The following is a 23,431-nucleotide window of genomic DNA, read 5'->3' on the forward strand; positions in this document are numbered from 1 at the left end:
ATCCACATTGACATTCTTCAGTGAGTACAACTCCATGCACATCTCTAACTGGACTGCTCTCATTTGGCTGTCCTGACAGCAGTCAGGGAAAGTCAGCATGGTGCAACACTGCAATAACAGACAGACTCCAGGATACTACTGCATAGCCAGCCTTCAGCTAGCCAGGTTACCTGTCTACATCTCCACCTTCTGCAAGTTTCTTCCATATTGCATGTTGTCACTTAGGACTCAGAAGGAACCTCTTTAATACCAGGCGCCATGCTAAGAGCAACAGGCACTCAGAGTAAGTTCACTGTCAAACTCAGCCCTGGATGCATAGGAAAAAGGGCAGCATCAACCTAGTCAGGGCAGCTGTCGGGAGTGGCTGGAATCTAAACTCATATCTGCACAGCACCTGAAGGGAAACTTGAGCACCTATAAGCAGTTCTTTCTGCTCTAGAAACTTAAAGAAGTCTGATATATTGCTGGAAAGTCGAGCGAGACAAGACAGGCAGTGTTTTCGATTGGACTGGCCCTGAGAAGCACGCAGAGGTCTGGGCAAGCCCTGCAGGAAGGCAGGGACAGTGGCTACAGATGACTGCAGCACCTGCCCAGGGCTGACCAAAGACAGACCACACGGCAGGAGGAAGAGGAGCAAAGGGCTGTGCAGGAACAGAAATCTGGGGCATGGAACTTGTGGGTTAAGGAGAAGGGTGCGCGAAGGTGGTCAACTTGCCACTTCAGTTCTGTGAGGAAGGTCCACCCACGGTGGGCCCTGCAGAGGGCACAGCCATGCCTCAGGGTCCAAAGTGGAACACAGGGCTGGAAGGATTACAGACTCCTGGCTCACACCTACAGTCACAGCTACTTTAGAGAGATTGCGAGGATCTTGGTCCAAGGCTGGCCTCCACTAAGAAGAAGACCCTAAACTGAAAAGTAAACAAAAAGGGCTAGGGCGTCGGGCACTGACGGCTCACACTTATAATCCTAGCTACTCAAGTGGCCGAGATTAGAGGATTGTGGTTCAAAGCCAACCTGGGCAGGAAAATCCATGAGGCTCTTATCTCCAATACACTACTCAGGAAAAGCCAAAAGTGGTAGTATGGCTCAAATGGTAGAGTGCTAGCCTTGAGCAGAGAAGTTCAGGGACAGCACCTGGTTCTGAGATCAAGCCCCAAGACTGGTTTAAAAAAAAAAAAGGAGGGGGGCCGGGGTATGGCTGAAGTGACAGAGCTCCTAACTAGTAAGTATGAGGCCTAGTTCCAAATCCCTACTACTCCCTGGTACTTCCCCACCTCCCCAGTTCCAGGGGAACAAGAGGTAACAAACGGGGAAGGGAAGAGAACATCCACATGCTTAACATGCTTTTTAAGTGTCCTGTGATGCTGTCTCCACAGCATCCTTTCCAATGCTAGAAAGCTCGACTGTACAAGCAGCATACATGCAGCAGAAAACTACTGGGGCGCTGGCCCGCCACACAACAGGCTACATCAAGGCCCCCAGACCTCAGGAATGAGGGTCCTGCAGGGGGCTGCACCCCCAACAGATGAACACGCCTCTCCTTCTACCCATGACATTCCAACTGTGAGGCTGTGGGGCTCTGAGACAAAGGGAATTTCGTGTCAGTTGCTTACCAGTAAATTCTGCACTAGTTCTTTCACATTAGCTGCTGTCTCTGTAGACTGTTTACCAGATGAGGCCAGTTTTATTAACGTAGATAGAAAATTTTTACATTTCTTCACGTTTTCCATAGTTTCCTAGATTAAAATAAAAAAAAAATATCCAAGTAGAAAAGTTATGGGAGATTGTTTTACCCTAGTCTGGCTGAGAAGCCCAATGTACTTTCTTTTGGGGAAGCACCACCTCTCGTGCAGGCTGTTCAATGCGAACCGAGTCTGCATCCCCCTCAGCCCAGTAACTCCCCTTTTTGGAATGCAACTCAGAGAATGGCCCTGGGTGTGAAAAGATGAGTCCACAAAGATGCAGTCCGTATGCTGGGGATCATGAAAAGAAAATGACACCTTACTAAAGGAAGAAAATCATGACATAGCATCTAAATATGGTGGAAAATACTTAGCAAAGAAACATGAAGAGCAAAGTTACAAAGCATGAGCTCAGTTCGCCTGAAGATTTATTAGGTCAAGAAAGAAGTAGAAATGTAAACAGAAATAACTGCCCACTGCCCACCATCTGCAGACAACCTGGGCTGTTCCCTGCTGCGCCCTCACAGGCCCCCGATCTCAGACACTATTCCATGGAAGTGGGATGAGGGACCCCAGAGTCCCAAACTCTGCCACCTCGGAGGCTGAGCAAGACACCTGGGCTCCAACCTGTGCTCAAGCCCCTGTACACCAGGCAGCATTCTAGGACAGAAGAGGACCTGATAATTTCACAAAGCTGTTTTCTGACTAATGAACAACAGGCCTGGCTGTCCCTGGGGTGCTGAGAGAAATGGCTCTTACCGTGGCAGCTGTGGAGGTGGTGGTGGCCCCTGGGACCGTTCGCTGAGGTGTTCCTGTTTGAACAGCTGTTGCTGTCCCAAGAGAGGCTGTCTGGGCAGAGCCACCCAGAACAAGCTGAGGCTACAAGAGAGCAAAATGGGAGATGAATGTATGTCAGGCAAAGAAAACACTTCCCGTAGAGGCAAAGAAGCCCCAAAAGCTATGGCTCCAGCCAGCCCCAGGGCAGCCAGCTGACCACAGGAGGCAGCCAAAGCACTCCTATCACAGCAGACCTGCACTCTGCCCCAGTACTGGGCACCTAAAGAGTCAGCTCTGGTGCCTGTAATTAAAACCAATATGAGTCAGGCACTGACAGCTCATGTCTGTCATCCTAGCTACTCTGAAGGCTGAGATCTGAGGATTGCAGTTCAAAGCCAGCCTGGGAAGAAAGTCCAGGAGACTCTTATTTCCAATTAACCACCAGAAACTGAAGTAAAGCTGTGGCTCAACGTAGTAGAATGCTAGCCTTGAGCAAAAGAGCTCAAGGATGGCGCCCTGAGTTCAAGCCCCATGACTGACAAAAAGATGACCAAAACAAAACAAAAATGATACAAACATAATCACTGGAAAAAGAATTTGCATTTCTAAGCCAACTATACATGTGTAAATTATCTCGATAATGAAAACAACTCCCATCTCTCAGAAATTAAAGCCAAGGAGACTTGCTGCCCTGAAAACCCTTCAACCTGTTCACACACGGCAGGCAAAGCAACAACAGCCAATGACTAAGACACTCAGTGGCTCTGTGGGGCGGCACAGGATAAAGGCAGGGTCCTCCCAGCCCCCGCCCCACTCTCCACCTATCCCACCTTCCCGCACTCCACAAAGGCAATGCTTAACAACCAACCAGTCACACTGGGCCTGACAAAGGGACATTTGCAAGGCAAACAGGCAGCCAGTCTTCACACAACCGGAGCAATTCAAACCACTGTCCCTCAGTCAAATTCCTACAATTTATATTTTACATGAATGCAAATATTTATGAACTTTTTCAACTCAGTCAATTCTCCATCCAATGTTTTAACCACTGCTTTTTCCAGCTTCTGAAGGTAGGGGGCAATATGATCCTGAATTCAACTCTAGAGTCAGACCAGGCCAATTTCTCTGCCAACCCAGTCCTTGGAGTGCTCCCAAGGGAGTGAGGGAATCTCATTCTGGCACCTGAACCAATCCACTTCCGGGCAGCTGTGATCAAGGGTTAGAGGAAGTGATGAGCTCCTCCAAAAGGCTGTACTCTTCCCCTTGTAACAAGTATGATCCTCACCCCTAGAAACCAACAAATAAAACTCCAAGTGATGAGAATGTGAAACCGTAAACTGAGGGCTGGCTCAGGAGCAGGGCAAAGCTGGCTGTGACTTGGACCCTTCTCACCTCTGTAGATAGTTTCTTTCACCTCAAATTTCACCCTATGATGCACATTTCACCTAGTGTAAATAAGTCATCTATCTATTTCAGTACAAACATTTCCACTAACTCCAATGCGTGAACTTGTCTAGGAGCATCACTACCTTCTCAGAAAAAGGCTGTCGCTGAGATGAAGGGGGCCAGGAGCTCTTTTCAAGAGCTCTACGCCTCTGGACCCCTGCTCCTGGTATGCACAGATCTCACTGGCTCTCAGCTGCCTGTGATGGAACGGCACCCTCAGCCACAAAAAGGAAGTTAAGTCATGTTCCAGAGAGAAGACAGCCCAAGTGCAGGATAGCCAGGGAGGGCCCCCTCCACTACCCAGCTCCGTCGTGGGGAGCACAGGTAAGTAGGCACTGCACACAGGACCAACACAGAGGGTACTTTCAACAGCATGAGTGCTCACAAGCTCACAACATCATGAAACCAGTAAAACATCGGCTGCTGTGTTTCTGCTGCTCCCACATACACCCTGGGCCAGGTATCTCCCCTAAACATGTGTATCTTCCTAACCAGCTGTGTTCTCCTCCAATCAGATGTGTCTCCTCTAACTAGGAGTATCTCCCCGTCGTAGAGCCCGATGTCCTTACTATATATAATAGCAGAGCCAGCTGAAGCCCCTTTCCTGGGCTGCACAGGCTGTGCTTCAAGAGAGATGGGCAACTGCAGGAGCCTCTTCCCACGGACATCTCAAACACTACATTACAAACAATTTACTGGCAAAGACAGCAGAGAAAAATGGAAAGGGTGACATTGATCAAAATGCACTTTACTCATAATCTGACTTACAGAATCAAAACTTCGTACAACTATTTAAAACAAAAAATTAAAAAAAAAAAACAACCAGCCCATTAGGGTCTATTTCCAGAAACATACTGTCGTCATGAGCAGAATATATGCCTAGGAAAGTCTGTGATGAGGAGAAAAAATAACTCTCTTTATGAATAGCCACTCTCCTGAAACAACATGGCGTCCAACGTCACAACTCAAAGGAAAAGCACACTGATCCACCGGAGTCCCTTCGCTGAACCGTGCTGCCTCTTACCTGAACCCCCGGGGAGCGTTGCAGGGTTGTAGTGGGCTGTACCGTTGTCTGAGCCTGAGACACTTGCTTAATTATGGTAGTTGGGGTCACCTGCCGTGCAATAATAGGTGTCCCAGGAGCCTAAGAAATAAGTTAGGATTAGGGTTAATCGTTTAACATGAGCTAGAACAACAGTAACCCCCTCCCACCATATACAAAGATGAATCCTTAAATGTGTAACTGGCGCCCTCAGGTAGGCCCACAGGTTACAGCTCCTGAGAAAGCCAGCCCAGCATTCTTACCAAAGTAAAAAACATATGATCTAACTCTTTTCATCTAAAATTTCATCCTAAAATCATCATTACACTTCTTCCACAACATTTATAAAATATGATCTTTTTTAGGGGAGGTGGCAGTACTGGGGCTTGAACTCAGGGCCTTATGCTTGTTAGGCAGACACTCTACCACTGAGCCACACCCGCAGTCCCCTAAACTGTGATTTCAAAGCAAGTGGATGTGGGCAAAATTAGATTCTGCACAACTGTCTTGAGTGCCCTGAAGTGGGTCAAGATTCCCTGGGCCCTGGAGGCTGTGGAAGGGGAGGGGAGGTGCTGACTAAGACAGTGGGGCACCTAAGTCAGCCAAAGGAAAGAAGGCTGTCCGAGGAGGCTGAGGACGGGGAGGCAGACCTTCCAAACACTGAAGGTGCTATTCCACATGGGTGGGTCTGCCTCCAGCACACACATACCCAAATATGGGACAGAGGTGGGACCTCAAGACCCCTCCTTCGTATAGACAACCTCAGAACAGTACCTGCCGCATGTGTTGTAGACAAGGAAGTCATGGTGCTGGACAGGGTACCACATGGCCCTCAGCATGGAAGTCCGCCCTCCCATGAGCTCAAGGTCAGGATGCAATATGGGGAGCAGGACAGCCTGTGACATTCTAGAGCTGCCTAACCAGAGCTGACACCTGCATGCTTTTGCGCTGCTCAATGACCTCAGTACATCACATGTTGACAGAACCATAAGCAACGCACTAGGATGAACTGCATGTTTTAGAGGAGGAAACTGAGGCAAAGGCCAGTATTCACCAGGAGCAGCTGGCCACTCAGCCAGAAGCTGAACTGGCTACAAGCACTCACTCCTCCAAGAGTTGTGGTCCTGGCCAGGAGGCAGACAGAAACCAGCTCTGTCCCAGGCCCTGCCGGCTGGTAGCCAGGAGGAGTTCATGACTGGCACCTCGACTGGCACCTGTGTGCACTCACCTGTACGGTGGATATCTGGACAGGAGGGGCACTTGTGGGAGTGGCAGGGCGCGGAGCCATGGTGCTCTGTGGCTGGGCCTGGGCATGGGCCTGAGCCTGCATCTGAGCCAGGGCCTGCTGAGGGATCATTAACAGCTGCCCATTCTCACTCCGCACGAGGACCATCCCTGGAGACAAAGAAGACCTGGTGTCAGGAAACACTCCCACTCAGAGAGGGCCCGCCTGGGGGCCTGCTGCCACGGAGGAACACACAGGAGAGGTTGCTGGGGAAAAGGGGACGCTGGATGAACACGGCAAGGGTTGTCAAAGAGCCAGCTGTCCTACAGTCACGGACTTCTTACACAAACCAGGCAGCAAAGAAAGGCTTCCATCGGCATGCCACAGGCCACACCAGACACCCACATCATGGACCTGGAAACCTGTGCACGCACGCAGCCCACAGACATTCAACTCCACTGCCTCCGGCCCACTGCACTGCCATCCTCAGCTCACCAAGTTTACAGAGCCACCAGCAGGTGTCCCTCGGCATCCAGCATCTGTTACTGCTGCTAGCCGGCACCCTCACCATGCCATCTGTCTGTCAGAAGCACTCAAGAATGCCTGCAGTACCGGGGCCTTGCCCCTGTCTCTGCCTGCAGAACACAACCCCGTCTATGGCACACACACAAGCTTCCCCAGCTTAGGGCCTGGATGTCCGGAACAAACAGAAGACCACATAGGCAGCTGCTGCTCACGGAACCCCCTTTGATGAGGTACAGGCAGTGGGGTCCTACAGGAGACCAGGATGCCCACAACACAGAGGCAGGATGTGGCAGCAACTGAGACTGGGAAAACTTCTTACTCCTTCAACGTTCTTGAACTATTTTTTTTTTTTCTTTCCAGTACTGAGGTTTGAAGTCAAGGCCTTGCCCTCAGCCCTTTTGGCTTTATTTTTCCATATTGGGTCTCATATTTCATTCAGAGAGCCTGGGCCACAATCCTGTTTGTACACAGCTGTAGTGACAGGGGTGCACCACTGTGTATACAGCTTCTTACTGGTTAAGATAAGGATCTCACTTTTTTTTCCGGTTGGTCATGCGGTTTGAACTCAAGGCCTGAATGTTGTCCCTGAGCTCTTTTTACAAAATCAAGGCTGGTACTCTACCACTTTAAGCCACAGCTCCACTTCCGATTTTCTGGTGTTTAACTGGAGACACGAGTCTCACACTTTTCTTCCCAGGCTGGCCTTGAACTATGATCTTCAGATCTAAGCCTCCTGAACAGCTGAGATTACACATGTGGGCCACCAGCACCTGGCTCTCACTATTTATTGGTCTGTTCTCAAACTGCAATCCTCCCAATCCTGGCCCCTCAAGTACCTAGGATTACAGGTATGAGCCACCAAACCCATCCTGGCGTTAAATCTTAGGAAAGCACATTCTACCAGTAAGGTTTGGTATTAATTTTAGCTTCAAAGTCCAACCACCAATTACATCACAAATACCACTAGAAATAGTGAGACAAATAGTAACTTGAGAGGATAGGTGGGGTGGGATGATGGAAGGGGTGATATCAACCAAAATGCACTATACTCATAAACTGATACACTGAATTGAAGCCCTGTTTTACCCACTGCTGGAGGGAGGCAAAGAGGGACCCATGATGGGTCCGGTCCCTGCTGAAGCTATGTAAGAGCTCAGACATCCTCGGTGGATGGCCCACACCCGTCAGCCAGCATGGATAGAAAAGCAGCCAGATCCAGGAGGAGGATGGCCACCTGGAAGCCACCACAGCCCCACCTCATCTCCACCCCTCCAGGAAAAGTGGCAAAGTCTTCATGTCAAGCAGACCCTGGGCTTTCCCTGGAAGAACAAGTTAGAGCTTTCAACCAGAGTTCTAAAAGGGGATTTGATGTTATTGGGCTCTGAGATCTCTCAAAAGCCATCATACCATTAAAAAATAAAAACTGAAAAATAGTAACACTGCACCCATCGCTTGAACCCCAGCTCAGAATCTAATCAGGCCATTCATTAATATACTGTAATTACTACAAATCTTTTTCCTTAAAAAATTACATCCACACAAACTTAAAAGAATAGTTTTAAATATACATGAAATAGCCAGGTGCTGGTGGCTCATGCCTCACTGAGATCTGATGATCAAGGTTCCACACTAGCCCAGGCAGGAAAATCCAAGAGACTCTTATCTCTAATAAATTTAAAAAAAAAAAAAAAAAAAAGCTGAAAATGGTGCTGTGGCTCAAGTGGTAGAGCACTAGTCTTGAGCAAAAGCAGCTCAGAGACAGGAGCTAGTCCCTGAATTCAAGCCCCAGGATCAGCCACAAAAAAAAAAAGTAGCCAGGTGACTTTAAGAAAGTACCTCAACCTCTTCAACTTCAACTGCCAGGTGCCAGTGGCTCATGCCTGTCATCCCAGCTACTCAGGAGGCTGAGATCTGAGGCTCGTGGACTGAAGCCAGCCCAGGCAGGAAAGTCTATGAGACTCTTGTCTCCAATTAACCACTGAAAAAATGGGAATGGTGCTGCAGCTCAAGTGGTAAAGTGCTCACTTTGGGACAGGACAGACCCAGAGAGTTCAAGGCCCAAGATTGGCAAGGAAAAAAAAAATCTTCAAGTGGGTTCAGAGGGCAACTGTCAAGCCTGGAATCCTAACTATTTGGAAGGCAGAGATCTGCAGATGATAGTTCAAGGCAGGCCTGGGATTTAAAAAAAAAAAAAATTCACAAGACTCCATCATGAGCAATGGCTGGGAGAGGTATATGGTGCCCACCGTCAGCCCAGACACAGGGAAGCACAAGCAGGATGACCCAAGCATAGCGCGAGACCCCATCTGGAAAACAACCAATTTTGTAAAGAGACTGGTGGAAAGGCTCTAGTAGTAGATGCTGTGCCAACAAGCACAACATCCTAAATTCAAACCTCAGTACCACCAAGAAAAGGGGGAAAGGACTTCAGCTGGGAAAGAGAAAATCAAGAGAATGGCAGATAAAACTGAATAAAGAGGCAACAGACACACGTATGTGTGCATGAACCCCTGGGCTGGGAGTGTCTGACACAGCACAGTGCCGGCCTGGCACATGTAAACACAAGGCCTGACCTCAGTACTTCCAAAAGTAAAGATTTAAAAAATAAAAACCTGGGCTCCAGTGCCTCACACCTGTAATCCTAGCTACTCAGGAGGCTGAGAGCTAAGGATCACAGTTTGAAGCCAGCTTGGGTAGAAAAGTCTATGAGACTCTTATTGCCAATTTACCACCAGAAAACCAGAAGTGGAGATGTGGCTCAAAGAGGTAGAGTGCTAGCCTTGAGCAGAAAAACTCAGTCCCCGAGTTCAAGCCCCACAATCAACCAAACAAATAAGCAAACAAACAAACAAACAAACTCCACTGGCTGAATGGATACAGCTGATATTCATAGGAAATTGGCCACATCCCCCTGTAAATAAACCCAAGTTTGCCTCAAACAAAGGGTGCCTATAGGTGCTGCCTTTGGGTTTCCATGGCTACAGTGTACCATCACTCATTGGTTACTGCATACAATCACTTCCCACTGCAGCCGAGGAGACAAGAGCCACTGAATGTAAGAGCCATGGGATCACGGGCAGATGAGTAACGGCAGCACCCTCACAGCAAAGCAGCCTGAAATACAGACCAGCTGAAGATAAAGGTTCATGAAAAAACAGAAGAAAAAAAAGATTTAAATATATTAGCTGGGCACCAGTGGCTCATGCCTGTAATCCTAGCTACTCAAGAGACAGATCTAAGGATGGTAGTTCAAAGCCAGCCCAAGCAGGAAACTCCCTGAGACTCTTATCTCCAATAAACTCCTCAAAAAAGCCAGAAGTGGCACTGAGGCTCAAGCACTCACCTTGAGCAAAAGCTCGGGGACAGTGCCCAGGCCCAGAGTTCAAGTCCCAGGACCAGCCAAAAAATAAAAGAGTTCATGAAAAGTAAGCTGCTGATCTGATAGCAGCTTACTGGCCAGCACCTCCTCCCAACACATCCACATCTAGGAGCTGCTGGGGAAGGAGAGGCCAAGCAGAACCACTAGCCAGGTAAGCTCCACGGTTTGATACCATTAATCCTACAGGGGATCCATCCAGAGGTGCCAGAGGAGAGCCACCAGGTGTGTATGAATGAGATCCTTAACCCTGTCCCTCCCACTGCAATATACACACAAGGACTCCATATCAATAGAAAAGGGGGTTCTGTCACCCAAAAAGAGTCACTCTGAATCCTTGCCCTCAGCTCCCACTAGAAGAGCTCATTGTAAGAACTACTCCAGGAATCTGAAGCCGACAGGACTGGGAGGGCGGACAACAGTGAGGTCGGCAGCCACGCTCAGTCAGCGTGCACAGTGAATCCTGCATCTAGATAGGGGCTTCCTTTCTAATCATCGCAGGATCTTTCTCATAAAGAACTCAGTGTTTCTTCATGGAAAACTGACCATGCACAGAGAAGGCGTAAGGAGGATGAAACCTCCTGGGAAACCCTGGCTATCCTGTAGACATGCCAGGTACACAGGTCCCAAACAAAACAGAACACAAAATAGGTGGCTCTCCTGACACAGTACTGCACTGTCTCCTTGCACTTCTTACGAACATTTTCCAAGTCATCAAACATCCTTCAAGCGCTGTCATCCAAGCACTGATGGCTCATGCCTGTAACCCTGGCTACTCAGGAGGCTGAGATCTAAGGGTTGCAGTTAGAAGCCAGCCCAGGCAGAAATAAAGTTCATTAACCACCAAAAAGTGGAAGTGGAGCTGGGGCTCAAGTAGTACAACACTAGTCTTGAGCAAAAAGCTCAAGGACAGTGGAGAGAGGGAGAGAGAGGGAAAGAACAGATCCTATCCTCCCTGAAAAACTGGAGCTCCAGAAAACCTGTCCTGCTCCTTATGACTTTTCTGATGCCTTCAATCACCAACACTAATCACACTCAAGACAGAATAACATCAAGTATGTGAAGCTGAACAACCACCCGAGAAAGTGTGTCCAGGGTGGGAGTCACCTCTTGGGATAGGCGCTCAGCAAGCACCACATGTCACTAAGTACCCATGGAAGCTCGCTCCGGACCAGGGCCCAAGGGCTCCTCCCTGACTGTTCCACAATGGCTCTCTGGTCATCCCTGTCCACGGCTCTTCAGGGCACACACCCCTGTGCACTGCCAAGGCAACCAGCCCAGGAAGGGACAATGCTCGGGCTGTGATGGCAATGCCCAGCGTCATGAAACCGAGACTAGACTGTCTCTTTGCCTATGCAGAGGTCCTAGGTGCATGTCCTCTGTCAACAAAACTGTCACTCAGACTGCGCTGAGTCTGTCAAGACAAGGGCACAAAGGCAAATCCTTTGGGATTAGAGCCGTGCTGAGGAACACCTCCCAAGTCCTGTGTCTGACGCAAAGCTGTGGACATAGGAGAGGGAGCCATGCTGGGTTGCTCACAGCTTCTCAGAGACCCTTTGGCAGACACCAGCAGAGAGACGCTGGCTCAGGCCACCCTGCTGCCGAAGCACCAACCTTCCTGTTTCACGCTAGCCTGGCCCCCACCTGACCTGCTCTGGCTGGTGCTAACACAGTACTGTTAGAACTGACTCAACCACACCTGGCATTCCTTTCCTCTAGTGGGCAGTGAACAACCTTTTTCCCTCTTAAGTTACGAATAGGAGTGCCCAACCCTGTGGAAAGCTAGAAGGGCTGGGCAAAACAGTAGATGGGCTCGCACTGACAGCTAGACACCAAGCTCGTCTCAGAAGCAGCACAAAGCGTAGTTACAGTTCCAAAAGAGATTAGGGACCCGCTCACACCTGGGCACCTTAGGCCAGGGCCTCACCCCTTGGACGGACCTGGACGGACCTCTCTACAAAGCTTGCCGTGGGATGAGGCCCACCTGTCCCTGTACACCTACTCTCCCTCAGGGTATTTGCCCAGCTCTGGTTCCAGCTCACCAGCTCTCCTTCCTATCATCTATACTGGATACATTAACTATCACACTTCTCATTTCTAGAGTACATGTGTACTGCATCCTCAAATCTCCTGCTCTTGGATATAAAATCGATTTTCAAAAATTAGATTTTTACATATCAATAATGAACACTCAGCCAGGCACTGATGGCTCACACCTGTAATCCTAGCTATTCTGAAGGCTGAGATCTGAGAATTGCAATTCAAAGCCAACCTGGGTAGGAAAGTCTGTGAATTCATCTCCAATTAACCACCAGAAAATGGGAAGTGAAGCTGTGGCTCAAAGGGGTAGAGCACTAGCCTTGAGTGAGAGCTCAGGGATGGAGCCTAGGCCCTGACTTCAAGCCCCACAATCACCAAAAGTAATAGTAGTAGTAGCAGTAGTAGTAGTAGCAGCAGCAGCAGCAGCAGCAGTAGTAGTAATAGTAGTAGTAGTAGCAGTAGTAGTAGTAGCAGTAATAATAACAGGCTGAGAAAGAAGTCAGAAAAATAATCCTATTCGTGATATCCTCAAAAACAGTATTAAAAGAAAACTGCATATTAACTTATCTGAGGAAGTGAAAGATTTCTACAATGAAAACTATAAATCTTGATAAAAGAAACTGAAGACACCTGTATTTGGAAATATATCCCATGTTTACAGACTAGCAGAATACTGTGAAGATGGATAGATACACTGCCAAAAATAATCTACAGATTCAATACAGTATCCCAATATCATTCTTCACAGAAATACAAAAATAATCTAAAAATGTGAAAGGGAACATACAAGATTCTGAACAGCAAAAGCAATCCTAAATAAAAAGATCACCACTGGAGGTATCCTAATACCAGACTTCAAATTATACTACAGAGCCACAATAACAAAAACAGCATGGAAACAGCACAAAAACAGACATAATGTACAGAAGACCCCAGAATAAAGCCACATAGCTACAGCCATCTAATTTTCAACAAAGGAATCAAAAACATAAACTGGAGAACAAGAGAGCCTTTTCAATAAATGGTGCTGGGGAAACAAACTGGGAACTACCTGCAGGAGACAGAAATCTTAGAATGATTTTGACTTGCAGTTCTTTTATGGCTAAGGACACAGAACCTTTCTTCTTTTAACAATTATCCAGGGCTGGGAAGGTGGCTCAGTGGTAGAGCGCTTGCCTTGCACGTATGAGGCCCTGGGTTCGATTCCTCAGCACCACATAAGCAAAAAAGAAAAAAGCCGGAAGTGGCACTGTGGCTCAAGTGGTAGAGCGCTAGCCTTGAGCTGAAAGAGCTGAGGGACAGCGCCCAGGCCCAGAGTTCAGGCCCCACGACCGGACCCAAAAAAAAAAAAAAAAAACAATTATCCATGCTGGGCTGGGAAGGTGGCTCGGTGGTAGAGTGCTTGCCTTGCATGCATGAGGCCCTGGGTTCGATTCCTCAGCAACATATAAGCAGGAAAAAAAAGCCGGAAGTGGCACTGTGGCTCAAGTGGTAGAGTGCCAGCCTTGAGCTGAAGGGCTGAGGGACAGCGCCCAGGCCCAGAGTTCAGGCCCCACAATTGGACCAAAAAAACAACAACAACAACAACAACAACATTTAACCATGCTACTTCTGAGAACTGCCTGTTCAGTTAGGTTCCCCATTGTTAACTGATTATTTGTTCTTTTACTATTTAATTTTTTATCTTTTTGTATTCTAAATATTAATACTTTATCAACTGAATAGATGGCAAAGAATTCCATTAGTTGTCTCTTGGTTTGGTAATTGTTTATTTTGCTGGTGCATAAATCTTTTAATTTGATATAGTCGCAGTGTGTCAATTTTGATTCTTGTTTTCTGGGCAATTGGAGTCTTTTTCAGAAAATAATTAGCCCTGTCAAGCTAGATGCTGGTAGCTTACACCTGTAATCCTAGCTACTCAGGAGGCTGAGATCTGAGGCTCACAATTCAAAGCCAGCCTAGGCAGAAAAGCCCAGGAGACGCTTACCTCTAATTAACCACCAGAAAACTAGAAGTGGAGCTATGGCTCAAAGTGGTAGAGTGCTTGCCTCGAGCAGAAAAGCACAGGGACAGGTGCCCAGGCAAGCCCCATGACCAACATAAATATTATTTTTTGTTTAATTTTTGGTGCTAGGCCTGGGGTTTGGACTCAGGGCCTGGGCTCTGTTCCTGAGCTTTTTTTCTCAAAGTTACTGCTCTAGCACTGAAGCCACAGCTCTACTTCCAGCTTTTTTTTTTTTTTTTTTTTGGTGATTAATTAGAGTTAAGTCTTCTGAACTTTCCTGCCCAGGCTGGCTCTGAACCACAACTCCTCAAGTCTCAGCCTCCTGAGTAGCTAGGATTACAGGTAAGCCATCAGCAAATAACTCAAGAGTAACATTTTGGGGAGGGGAGGAGGGGGGACAGTCCTGGGGCTGGAAGTAAGGGCCTGGATACTGTCCCTGAGTTTCTTTTGCTCAAGGTCAGCACTCTACCACCACTTGAGCCACATCACTACTTCTAGCTTTTTCTGAGTAGTCTATTGGAGACAAGAGTCTCACACTTTCCTGTCCTGGCTAGCTTCAAATAGTGATCCTCAAATTTCAGCCCTCTGAGTAAGTTTACATTTTATGAACCACCACAGCCCAGCTAGAGTAATTTTTGAAAAACAGAATTTTGCTTAAAAAAAAAAAAAAAAAAAAAAAAAAAACTTTAGGGGCTGGGAAGGTGGCTCAGTGGTAGAGCACTTGCCTTGCATGCCTGAGGCTCTGGGTTCAATTCCTCAGCACCACATAAGCAAAAAGAAAAAAGCCAGAAGTGGCGCTATGGTTCAAGTGGTAGAGCACTAGCCTTGAGCTGAAGAGCTGAGGGACAGCGCCCAGGCCCAGAGTTCAAGCCCCAAGACGGGACCAAAAAAAAAAAAAAAAAACTTTATCAAGTTGCCAATAATCATAACAGTCTTAATTTTCTTCTTTTAAGCTGGCCAAGGTCAGGCATAGCAGCTAGCTACAATTCTAGCTACTCTAGAAGCAAAGATTAGAAGACTGGAGGAAGATCTCATTTTGAGACCAGCCCTGGAAAAAAGTCAGTCAGACTCCAACTCAACCAATAAAAAGTTAAGTGTGGTGCTGCATACCTGTTATTTCAGCTACACAAGAAATATAAATAGGAGGATCACAGTCCAGGCCAATAAAGGCATAAAATGAAGACCCCACTAGAAAAATAACTAAAAGCAAATGGAAGGAGTACCTGTCTAACAATCAGGTATCTCTGACTTCCAACCCCAATACTGACAAACACAAACAAACAAACAAAAAAGACCTGGCCAAAAATGTTCCAGGTGATTCACAAAAGAAATTCAAAGGGCCAAACAGCAATAGTGCTCAAACTCACTAGCAAGCAAAGAAAATGAGATGACAATCTTTATCTACCAGGCTAGAGAACCCTAAATTATTTCTATTATCCATCAACCACTGGCAATGGAGGGGGAACAGGGGAGAAACAAATGGTGTCAGCCAACCCTTTTTTGCTTTCCTTAGGTTTCAGGTAAGGTCTCATGTTTTTGCCTAGGCCAGTCTGGAGGGTGATCCTGCTAACTACCGCTTCCCACTTAGATGGGATCACAAACACATGCCACCAGGGCCCAGCTTTCTGGTTAAGATAGGGTCACACTAACTTTTGTCCACAATGGGCTTGAACCATGATCTTCCCAATTTCTTCCTCCTAAAACAGCTGGGATTACCGGCATGGAGCACTGCACCGCGTCATGAAAATGTTTCGGACAGTGAGTGCTATGCCAAGGCACACTGTCAAGGAAACAGGGTCAGCTGCTGGGTGAAATATATCTTAAAGGACGTGAAGAAAAATCTCAGCTACCTGGCAACTTCACTAGTGAGGACACGGCCAGGGCAGAAACAGCATTCAACACAAGTTCATTCAGTGCCACACACTCATGGGCACCTGCTGTTTGTAGGCACTGGCCAGACTCCAGCACCAAATATCAGAAACACGCATGGGTGTGGCATGCCCTCCTAGTGCTACCTTTGTACCCAACCAATGCTGCTGCCAATAAACGCCATGGATCACATGTCTCGGGCAACGCTAGGAAAAAAGAGCAGCTCTGCTGCCAGGGCTCTGTTACTGGCTTTGTCTGAGGACCCACAAGCAGGAAGAGTGAGTCTTGGCTGTTAGGATGAGAGGCAGACAAAGGAAAGGCCAAGGGCACACTGAAAAGGCAGCTTGAGACAAAGAGGCCTTGAGAGACGCTCCACCACCACCACCATCAACCCCCCCAAAGCCTCAGCTCAAGTGATGGCCCTGGAGCCCTCCAGGGGGCATGCAGACAGACATGCAGCAGGTAAGGTCAGGTACAGCACTGGTGAGGGGCCCTGGTAAGTGACATGAAGGTACAATGAAGCTCTTCACAAATAACATCCACCTGCCCACCCTTCAAAAAAAGTCTAGAAAATAAGGAATGGGTAATCACAGCATGTGGAAAGCTGGGCAAGGAGAATCTTGATTTCAATGCTAGTGTGGGCTACATAGCAAATTCCAAGCCAGCCTAAGCTACACAGTGAAATCCTATCTGAGAGAGAAAGAGAAGGGGAGCGAGATGGCTGTGCAAAAGGGGGCGCAGGAGGGCTGGGAAGGTGGCTCAGTGGTAGAGCGCTTGCCTTGCATGCCTGAGGCCCTGGGTTCGATTCCTCAGCACCACATAAGCAAAAAGAAAAAAGCCGGAAGTGGCGCTGTGGCTCAAGTGGTAGAGCGCCAGCCTTGAGCTGAAGGGCTGAGGGACAGCGCCCAGGCCCAGAGTTCAGGCCCCATGACCGGACCCAAAAAAAAGGGGGGGGCACAGGAGTGGAGGAGGGGTGAGCACATGCAGTTATTATGTTCTATGTTGTACTACGTGCTACTCTGTAACTTGAGGGTGGGGTGGGAGGGGAAACAGAAGAGAGCCAAGGAAGGGTGACACCGACCAAGAAGCATTACAATCATGACCTGACTTATTGGACTATAGCCCTTTTGTGCAACTACTTAATAATAATAATAACAGTGATTAATTTTTTTAAAAGCCGTTTTGCTGGTGGACCACTCCCATCATCCTAGCTACTCAGGAAGCTGAGATCTGAGGATTATTGTTCTAAGCTAGTACAGGCAGAAAAGTCCATGAAACACTTAGCTTCAATTAACCAGCAAAAAAAATCAGAAGTGGAATTGCGGCTCCAGTGGTAGAGTGCCAGCCCTGAGTGAAGTAAGCCAAGTGACACCCGAGTGCAAGCCCAGCACCAGGCAAACAGGGGCGGGCAGAAGGGAGAGAGGTGGTGGGAGAATGGGAGGCAGGAAGAGAAGGTACAAAAGAAACCTCACTACTCCAACGACAACATCTGTAGTAACTCATCTAAAAATAAGTCATTACAAGCATTTCCTTTGAAATCTAGAACAGGTCAAGGCTACTGGTCACCCCCACTTCTACCAACACAGAGAGAAGAGATGTAGCCTAATACACCAGAGGAATGGAGAATGGAAGCAAAAATGTGAATGAAGCCCAATCATTACCAACTGAATATAAAAGGATTGTCTACATGTAATTCTTCAGTTTAGTAAGAAGGCTAGACATGAAATTAATACCCAAAATTCAACTGTAATTAAAACACCATCATGAAAAAATTAGAAATGCATTTTTGTCAAAAAAAAAAAAAACCACTAATAGTTAGCCCACACCTATAATCCTAACTACTCAGGAGGCTGAGATCTGAAGATCACAGTTCAAAGCCAGCCCAGGAAGGAAAGTCTGTGAACTCTTATCTCCAATTAACTACCCAGAAAGCCAGAAATGGGACTGTAGCTAAAGTGGTAGAGTGATGGCCTTGAACAAAAAAGATCAGGTTCAGTGCTCAAGTCCTGAATTCAAGACCCAGACCCACCAGAAAAAAAACCCACCAGGGGTTGTGGGAAGCAGTGTGGGCTAGTGTGCCTAGCACATGTGAGGGTCTGAGTTGTGGGAAGCAGTGTAGACTAGTGTGCCTGGCACATGTGAGGGTCTGGGTTGTGGGAAGCAGTAACAACAATAAACTCAAGAATACCCCCAGAACAAATCTAACAAAATATGCACAAGACCCACTTGGAAAAAATATATAAAACTTAACTGAGGGCTGGGAATGTGGCTTAGTGGTAGAGTGCTTGCCTCATATACATGAAGCTCTGGGTTCGATTCCTCAGTACCACATACTCAGAAAAAGCTGGAAGTGGCGCTTTAGCCCAAGGAATAGAGTGCTAGCTTTGAGCAAAAGAAGCTCAAGGACAGGCCCAGGCCCAGAGCTCAAGCCCCAGGACAGGTGAAATAAACAACAAAAAAAAAAAAAAAAAAAAAAAACTAACTGAAAAATGTTGCACAAGGCCTAACTAAATTGAGTAATAAACTATATTCAAGGATACAGAGCTACTACTCTATACAGTCAATGTCAATTCTCCCAAAAACAGATCAACAGCATACCAACCACAATATCCTACAAAGAACTTCCCATATTTGAAAGGGTTAGCTCCAAAGTTCATGAACAAGAACAAAATGCCAACAGCAGCACCAACACAGACCCAGTCAACATACAAGGGGAAGAGTACATCAACTAAGAACACAGCACTGATGAAGGTCCTTCAGAGCCACACACCTCAAACACCATTACCATGAAGCCAGCCAGGGAGGCAAATAAGAATAGGACAATGCCAGGACCCTGTTCACAAGTGGAGAAAAGTGAACATAGGACCCCTGTCCACAGCATCCTCAGGTCCGGTACCAGGAAGACTAAAGGCTTAAAGTAGAAGAAAAAAACTTTTAGCCAGGTGTTGGTGGCTCAAACCTATCTTATAATCCCAGCTACTCAGGAGGCTGAGCTCAGGATCAAGCCAGCCTGCACAAGAAAGTCCATGAGACTCTTACCTCCAAATAACTACCAAAAAGCCAAAAGAGTTGGAGTTGGGGTTCAAGTTGTAGAATTCCAGCCTTGAGTGAAAAAGCTAAGGGACATCGCCTGATTCAAGGTCTAGTACCAGCACGTGCACACCACTAAAACTTTAGAGTAAAACCACACATGACTCTGAAGGGTAGTCACAGGCAGGAGGAACTACAAACTGGTAAGGAAGAAACAATACAAAGAAAACTGGCAGACAGATAAGATCCAATCACCAGAAAGCCACCACAAGCAGCAGTGGGCACACAGAATGAGTTTCTCCCTCACTGTAGGACTTGAAGAAGGAGAGAAGCCTGGTGATACAAGGTGCTATAAGGAGGTGAAAACTGGCAAGCTTCTGCAATTCTCACCAAAGCCAAAAACACCCTAAGAAAGAAAACAGCAAGCTACCACCAACCTGAACTTACAAGGTGTCACAAGAGAGGAGTGTACCATGGCTTACCACAAAACAGACTAAAAACGACAACCACTCCAACAAGTGGGATGTTGGAATTATGTCTATAATCCTAGCTACTGGGGAGACTGAGATCTGAGGACTGCGGTTTGAAGCTAGTCCACACAGGCCCAAGAAACTCTTATCTACAATCGCTTGCCTTGAGCTGAAGAGCGCAGGGACAGTGCCCCAAGCCCAGAGTTCATACCCCCCCACGACCAACAAAAAAAAGGCTAAGTAAAAGCATGAAGCCACCAACCTCTCTTGGAAAACTGACTCATCTCCACCCAGATGGCCCAGGCAAAACTAACTTATTACATGCCTTCTACCTTGGTAAAGAAAAGTATATTTTTAACTCTGTCCTTCCAAAATATAATTTTAAGTTGTAGAGTTGAGATTCTACAGAAAGATAAGACTATTCAAAGTAATTTCTTTTCAAAGTATACTACGTATTAAATTTAAAGTATTTCAATGAAAATTCCACTGGATGGTGATCTCCGAGTTCAGAAAAAAGAAAAACCAAGGTGCAAATTAATATGTATAATAGCTTTGGTGTTAGAAAAGAAATCATAAAGAGCACATGACCCAGGATCTAGGTGGTAAGGTAGGAGAATCACAGGTTCACAGGTTCAAGGCCAGCCTGTCCCACACACTGAGATCTTCTCTCAAAAATAAAACAAGCCAGGGATGGGAAGGTGGCTCAGTGGTAGACTGCTTGCCTTGCATGCATGAGGCCCTGGGTTCCATTCCTTAGCACCACATAAGCAGGAAAAGCCAGAAGTGGCGCTGTGGCTCAAGTGGTAGAGTGCTAGAGGGACAGTGCCCAGTCCCAGAGTTCGGGCCCCATGACCAACAAGAAAAATAATAATAATAAAACAAGCCATGCACTGGTAGCTCACACCTATAATCCTAGCTACTCAGGAGGCTAAGACCTTTTTTTTTTGGGGGGGGGGGGGGAACGGTTGGTTGTGGAGCTTGAACTCTGGGCCTCAGCTCTTCAGCTCAAGGCTAGCGTTCCACCACTTGAGCCACAGCGCCACTTCCAGTTTTCTGGTGATTTACTGAAGAGTCTCACAGACTTTTCCTGCCCGGGCTGGCTTTGAATCACGATCCTCAGATCTCAGCCTCCTAAGTAGCTAGGATTACAAGCGTGAGCCACCAGCGCTTGGCTTTTAGGAGGCTAAGATTTAAGGAATGAAGTTCAAAGCCAGCCTGGGCAGGAAAGTCCATGAAACTCTTATTTCCAATTAACCACCAAAGAGCCAGAAGTGGAGCTATGGCTCAATTAGTAGAACACTAATTAGTAGAACACTCGTGCACACAAAAATCAGGGATAGTACCCAGACTCTGAGTTCAAGCCCCAGGACCAGCACACTAAATCAATCAATAATCAATCAATCAAATTTATGTGCATGATTGTATATATTTGCTTGTTTTTACACATACACACGTACAAAAAAACAACCTGAGGGGATTGCTTAAGAACAAAAATAATAATGATAAAATATCACTAGGGAGAAGGAACTACAGAACACTAATTAAAAGTGCTCCTTAAAGACTCAGCTTTCCGGGGCTGGGAAGGTGGCTCAGTGGTAGAGCGCTTGCCTTGCATACCTGAGGCCCTGGGTTCCATTCCTTAGCACCACATAGTCAAAAAGAAAAAAGCTGGAAGTGGCGCTGTGGCTCAAGTGGTAGAGCGCTAGCCTTGAGCTGAAGAGCTGAGGGACAACACCCAGGCCCAGAGTTCAGGCCCCATGACCAGACCCAAAAAAACAAAAAAAAAAAAAAAAAAAAAAAAAAAACTCAGCTTTCCCAGGGCTGAGAATGTGGCTTAGGGGTAGAATTGCCTAACATAAAGCCCTGGATTCAGGGCTAGGAAGGTGGCTCAGTAGTAGAGTGCTTGGCCTTGAATGCATGACGCTCTGGGTTCAATTCCTCAGCACCACCTAAGGACAAAAAGCCAGAAGTGGTGCTGTGGCTCAAGTGATAGAGTGCTAGCCTTGAGCAAAAGAAGCTCAGGGACAGTGCCCAGGCCCTGTGTTCAAGCCCCAAAACAGGCAAAAGAAAAAAAAAAAAAAGTTTTCACAGGTCATTTTGTCTTTACTTCTGAGATCTTCCATGTCAAACACAATGTTAATTAAATAAATGCCCTTTTTCACTCTCAACAGCACCACAGTGATAGGCAAAAACAAGTGCCTTCAAAAGCAAGCAAAAAGAGGCTAAGGATAAAGCGGTTGATGTATCTTCTAAGACAGACTAGTATGCTGTGAAAACACTAGCCATGTCCAATATAAGAAATAGTGGGAAAGCACTAGTCACAGGAGTCAAGGAAAGGAACCAAAACTACATCTGATGGCCTCAGGGGCATGTTTGAAGTGAGCATTGCTGATATGCAGAATGAATTTGCATTTAGAAAATTCAAGTTTATTACTGAGAATGTTCAGGGCAAAAATTGCCTGACTTCCATAGCACAGATCTTACTCCTAAAAAAATGTGTTCCATGGTCAAAAAGTGTCAGACCATGATTGAAGCTCTGATGTCAAGACATCTATACAGACGGTTATGTGCTGCTTCTGTTCTGTACTGGTTTTATTTTTATTTTTATTTTTTTTTGGATCCAGTCGTGGGCCTGAACTCTGGGCCTGAGCGCTGTCCCTCAGCTCTTCAGCTCAAGGCTAGCGCTCTACCACTTGAGCCACAGCGCCACTTCGGCTTTTTTCTTTTTGCTTATGTGGTGCTGAGGAATGGAACCCAGGGCCTCATGCATGCAAGACAAGCGCTCTACCACTGAGCCACCTTCCCAGCCCTGGTTTTATTATTTTTTTAATGTCAACACCAGATATACAAAACCTACTATGTTCATACCAAGAGGTTCCATAAATCTGGAAGATGATGGAAATCATGACCCCAGAAGCATAGACAAATGACTCGAAATAAGTAGTTAAGTAGATTCTAGACAGCATTGAGACACCAGAAAAAGCCTGCAGGCTGTTGACACATGTTGCCTCGTTAGAAAGGTAAAACCGCTGAAGAAGTCCATGTTTGAACAGAGAAAACTCAGGGAGCTTCATGGTGAAGGGTCATAATTCTAGAAAAGCTACTAGGGACAAGAACAGTGTCAAAGTTTGAATGAATCAACAAGTCCAAGAATCCATTTAAAATTCCTACTTTTAAGAGTGACAAAAAGTCCTATTTGTAAAAATAAATCAATAAATAAATAAAGTCGGGCACTGCTGGCTCACGCCTGTAATCCTAGCTACTCAGGAGGCTGAGATCTGAGGAAGGCAGTTCAAAGCCAGCACCAGCAGGAAAGTCTGTGAGACTCTTATCTCCAATTAACCACCAGAAAACCAAGAAAGTGGTGCTGTGGCTCAAAGTGGAGTGCCAGCCTTGAGTGAAAAAAGCTCAAGACAATGCCCAGGCCCTGAATTCGAGCCCCCATGACCAACAAAAGAAAGAGGAGGGAGGGAAGTGGGAAGAGAGAGATGAGGAGGAAGGAAGGAGGGAATTACAGTAATGGTCACTACTGGAACCAAGAAACCCAGAGGGGAAATCAGACCTAGGACATCTTCCACAGGAAACACACAAGACAAATGCTTCCATTTGAACAAATGAAGATGGAACTGACTCCCAGGGAACCAGAAGGTCCTGGTGTGTGTCTGCTGATCCACACTCCTATTGGAGACCAAAAACTTCTTTCTTTTGTAGGTTGTAGGGCTTGAACTCAGGGCCTGGGTGCTGTCCCTGAGTTCTTTTGCTCAAGGCAAGTACTCTACCATGTTAAGCCTCAGCTCCACTTCTGGTTTTTGAATGATTAACTGGAGATAAAGAGTCCCAGGATCTTTTCTGCCCTAGCTGGCTTCCAACTGAAATCCTCAGATCTCAGCCTCCTGAGTAGCTAGGATTACACATGTGAGCCACCAGCGCCCAGCTAGAAAACT

At 46.8% G+C, this 23,431-nt stretch overlaps 1 protein-coding gene and 1 non-coding gene across 2 annotated transcripts in view; both read right to left on the minus strand.

Annotated features, from left to right (window-relative positions):
* LOC138841333 (transcription initiation factor TFIID subunit 4-like) overlaps window positions 1–23,431 on the minus strand; it is a 68,692-nt gene that overhangs the window by 21,732 nt on the left and 23,529 nt on the right. The window contains exons 2-5 of the mRNA XM_070042021.1: window positions 6,176–6,342; window positions 4,930–5,049; window positions 2,442–2,561; window positions 1,614–1,736 (exon numbers count right to left, since the gene is read on the minus strand). Coding sequence (XP_069898122.1) covers window positions 1,614–1,736; window positions 2,442–2,561; window positions 4,930–5,049; window positions 6,176–6,342 — 530 coding nt within the window. The remainder of the gene's footprint in view (window positions 1–1,613; window positions 1,737–2,441; window positions 2,562–4,929; window positions 5,050–6,175; window positions 6,343–23,431) is intronic.
* Window positions 5,319–5,391, minus strand: Trnav-aac (transfer RNA valine (anticodon AAC)). The gene has a single exon. It is a non-coding gene; the product is annotated as a tRNA-Val (tRNA).

The sequence above is a fragment of the Dipodomys merriami genome, unplaced genomic scaffold, assembly GCF_024711535.1.
Source record: "Dipodomys merriami isolate MVZ:Mamm:240054 unplaced genomic scaffold, mDipMer1.0.p SCAF_316, whole genome shotgun sequence".
In the NCBI taxonomy this organism is placed as follows: Eukaryota; Metazoa; Chordata; class Mammalia; order Rodentia; family Heteromyidae; genus Dipodomys; species Dipodomys merriami.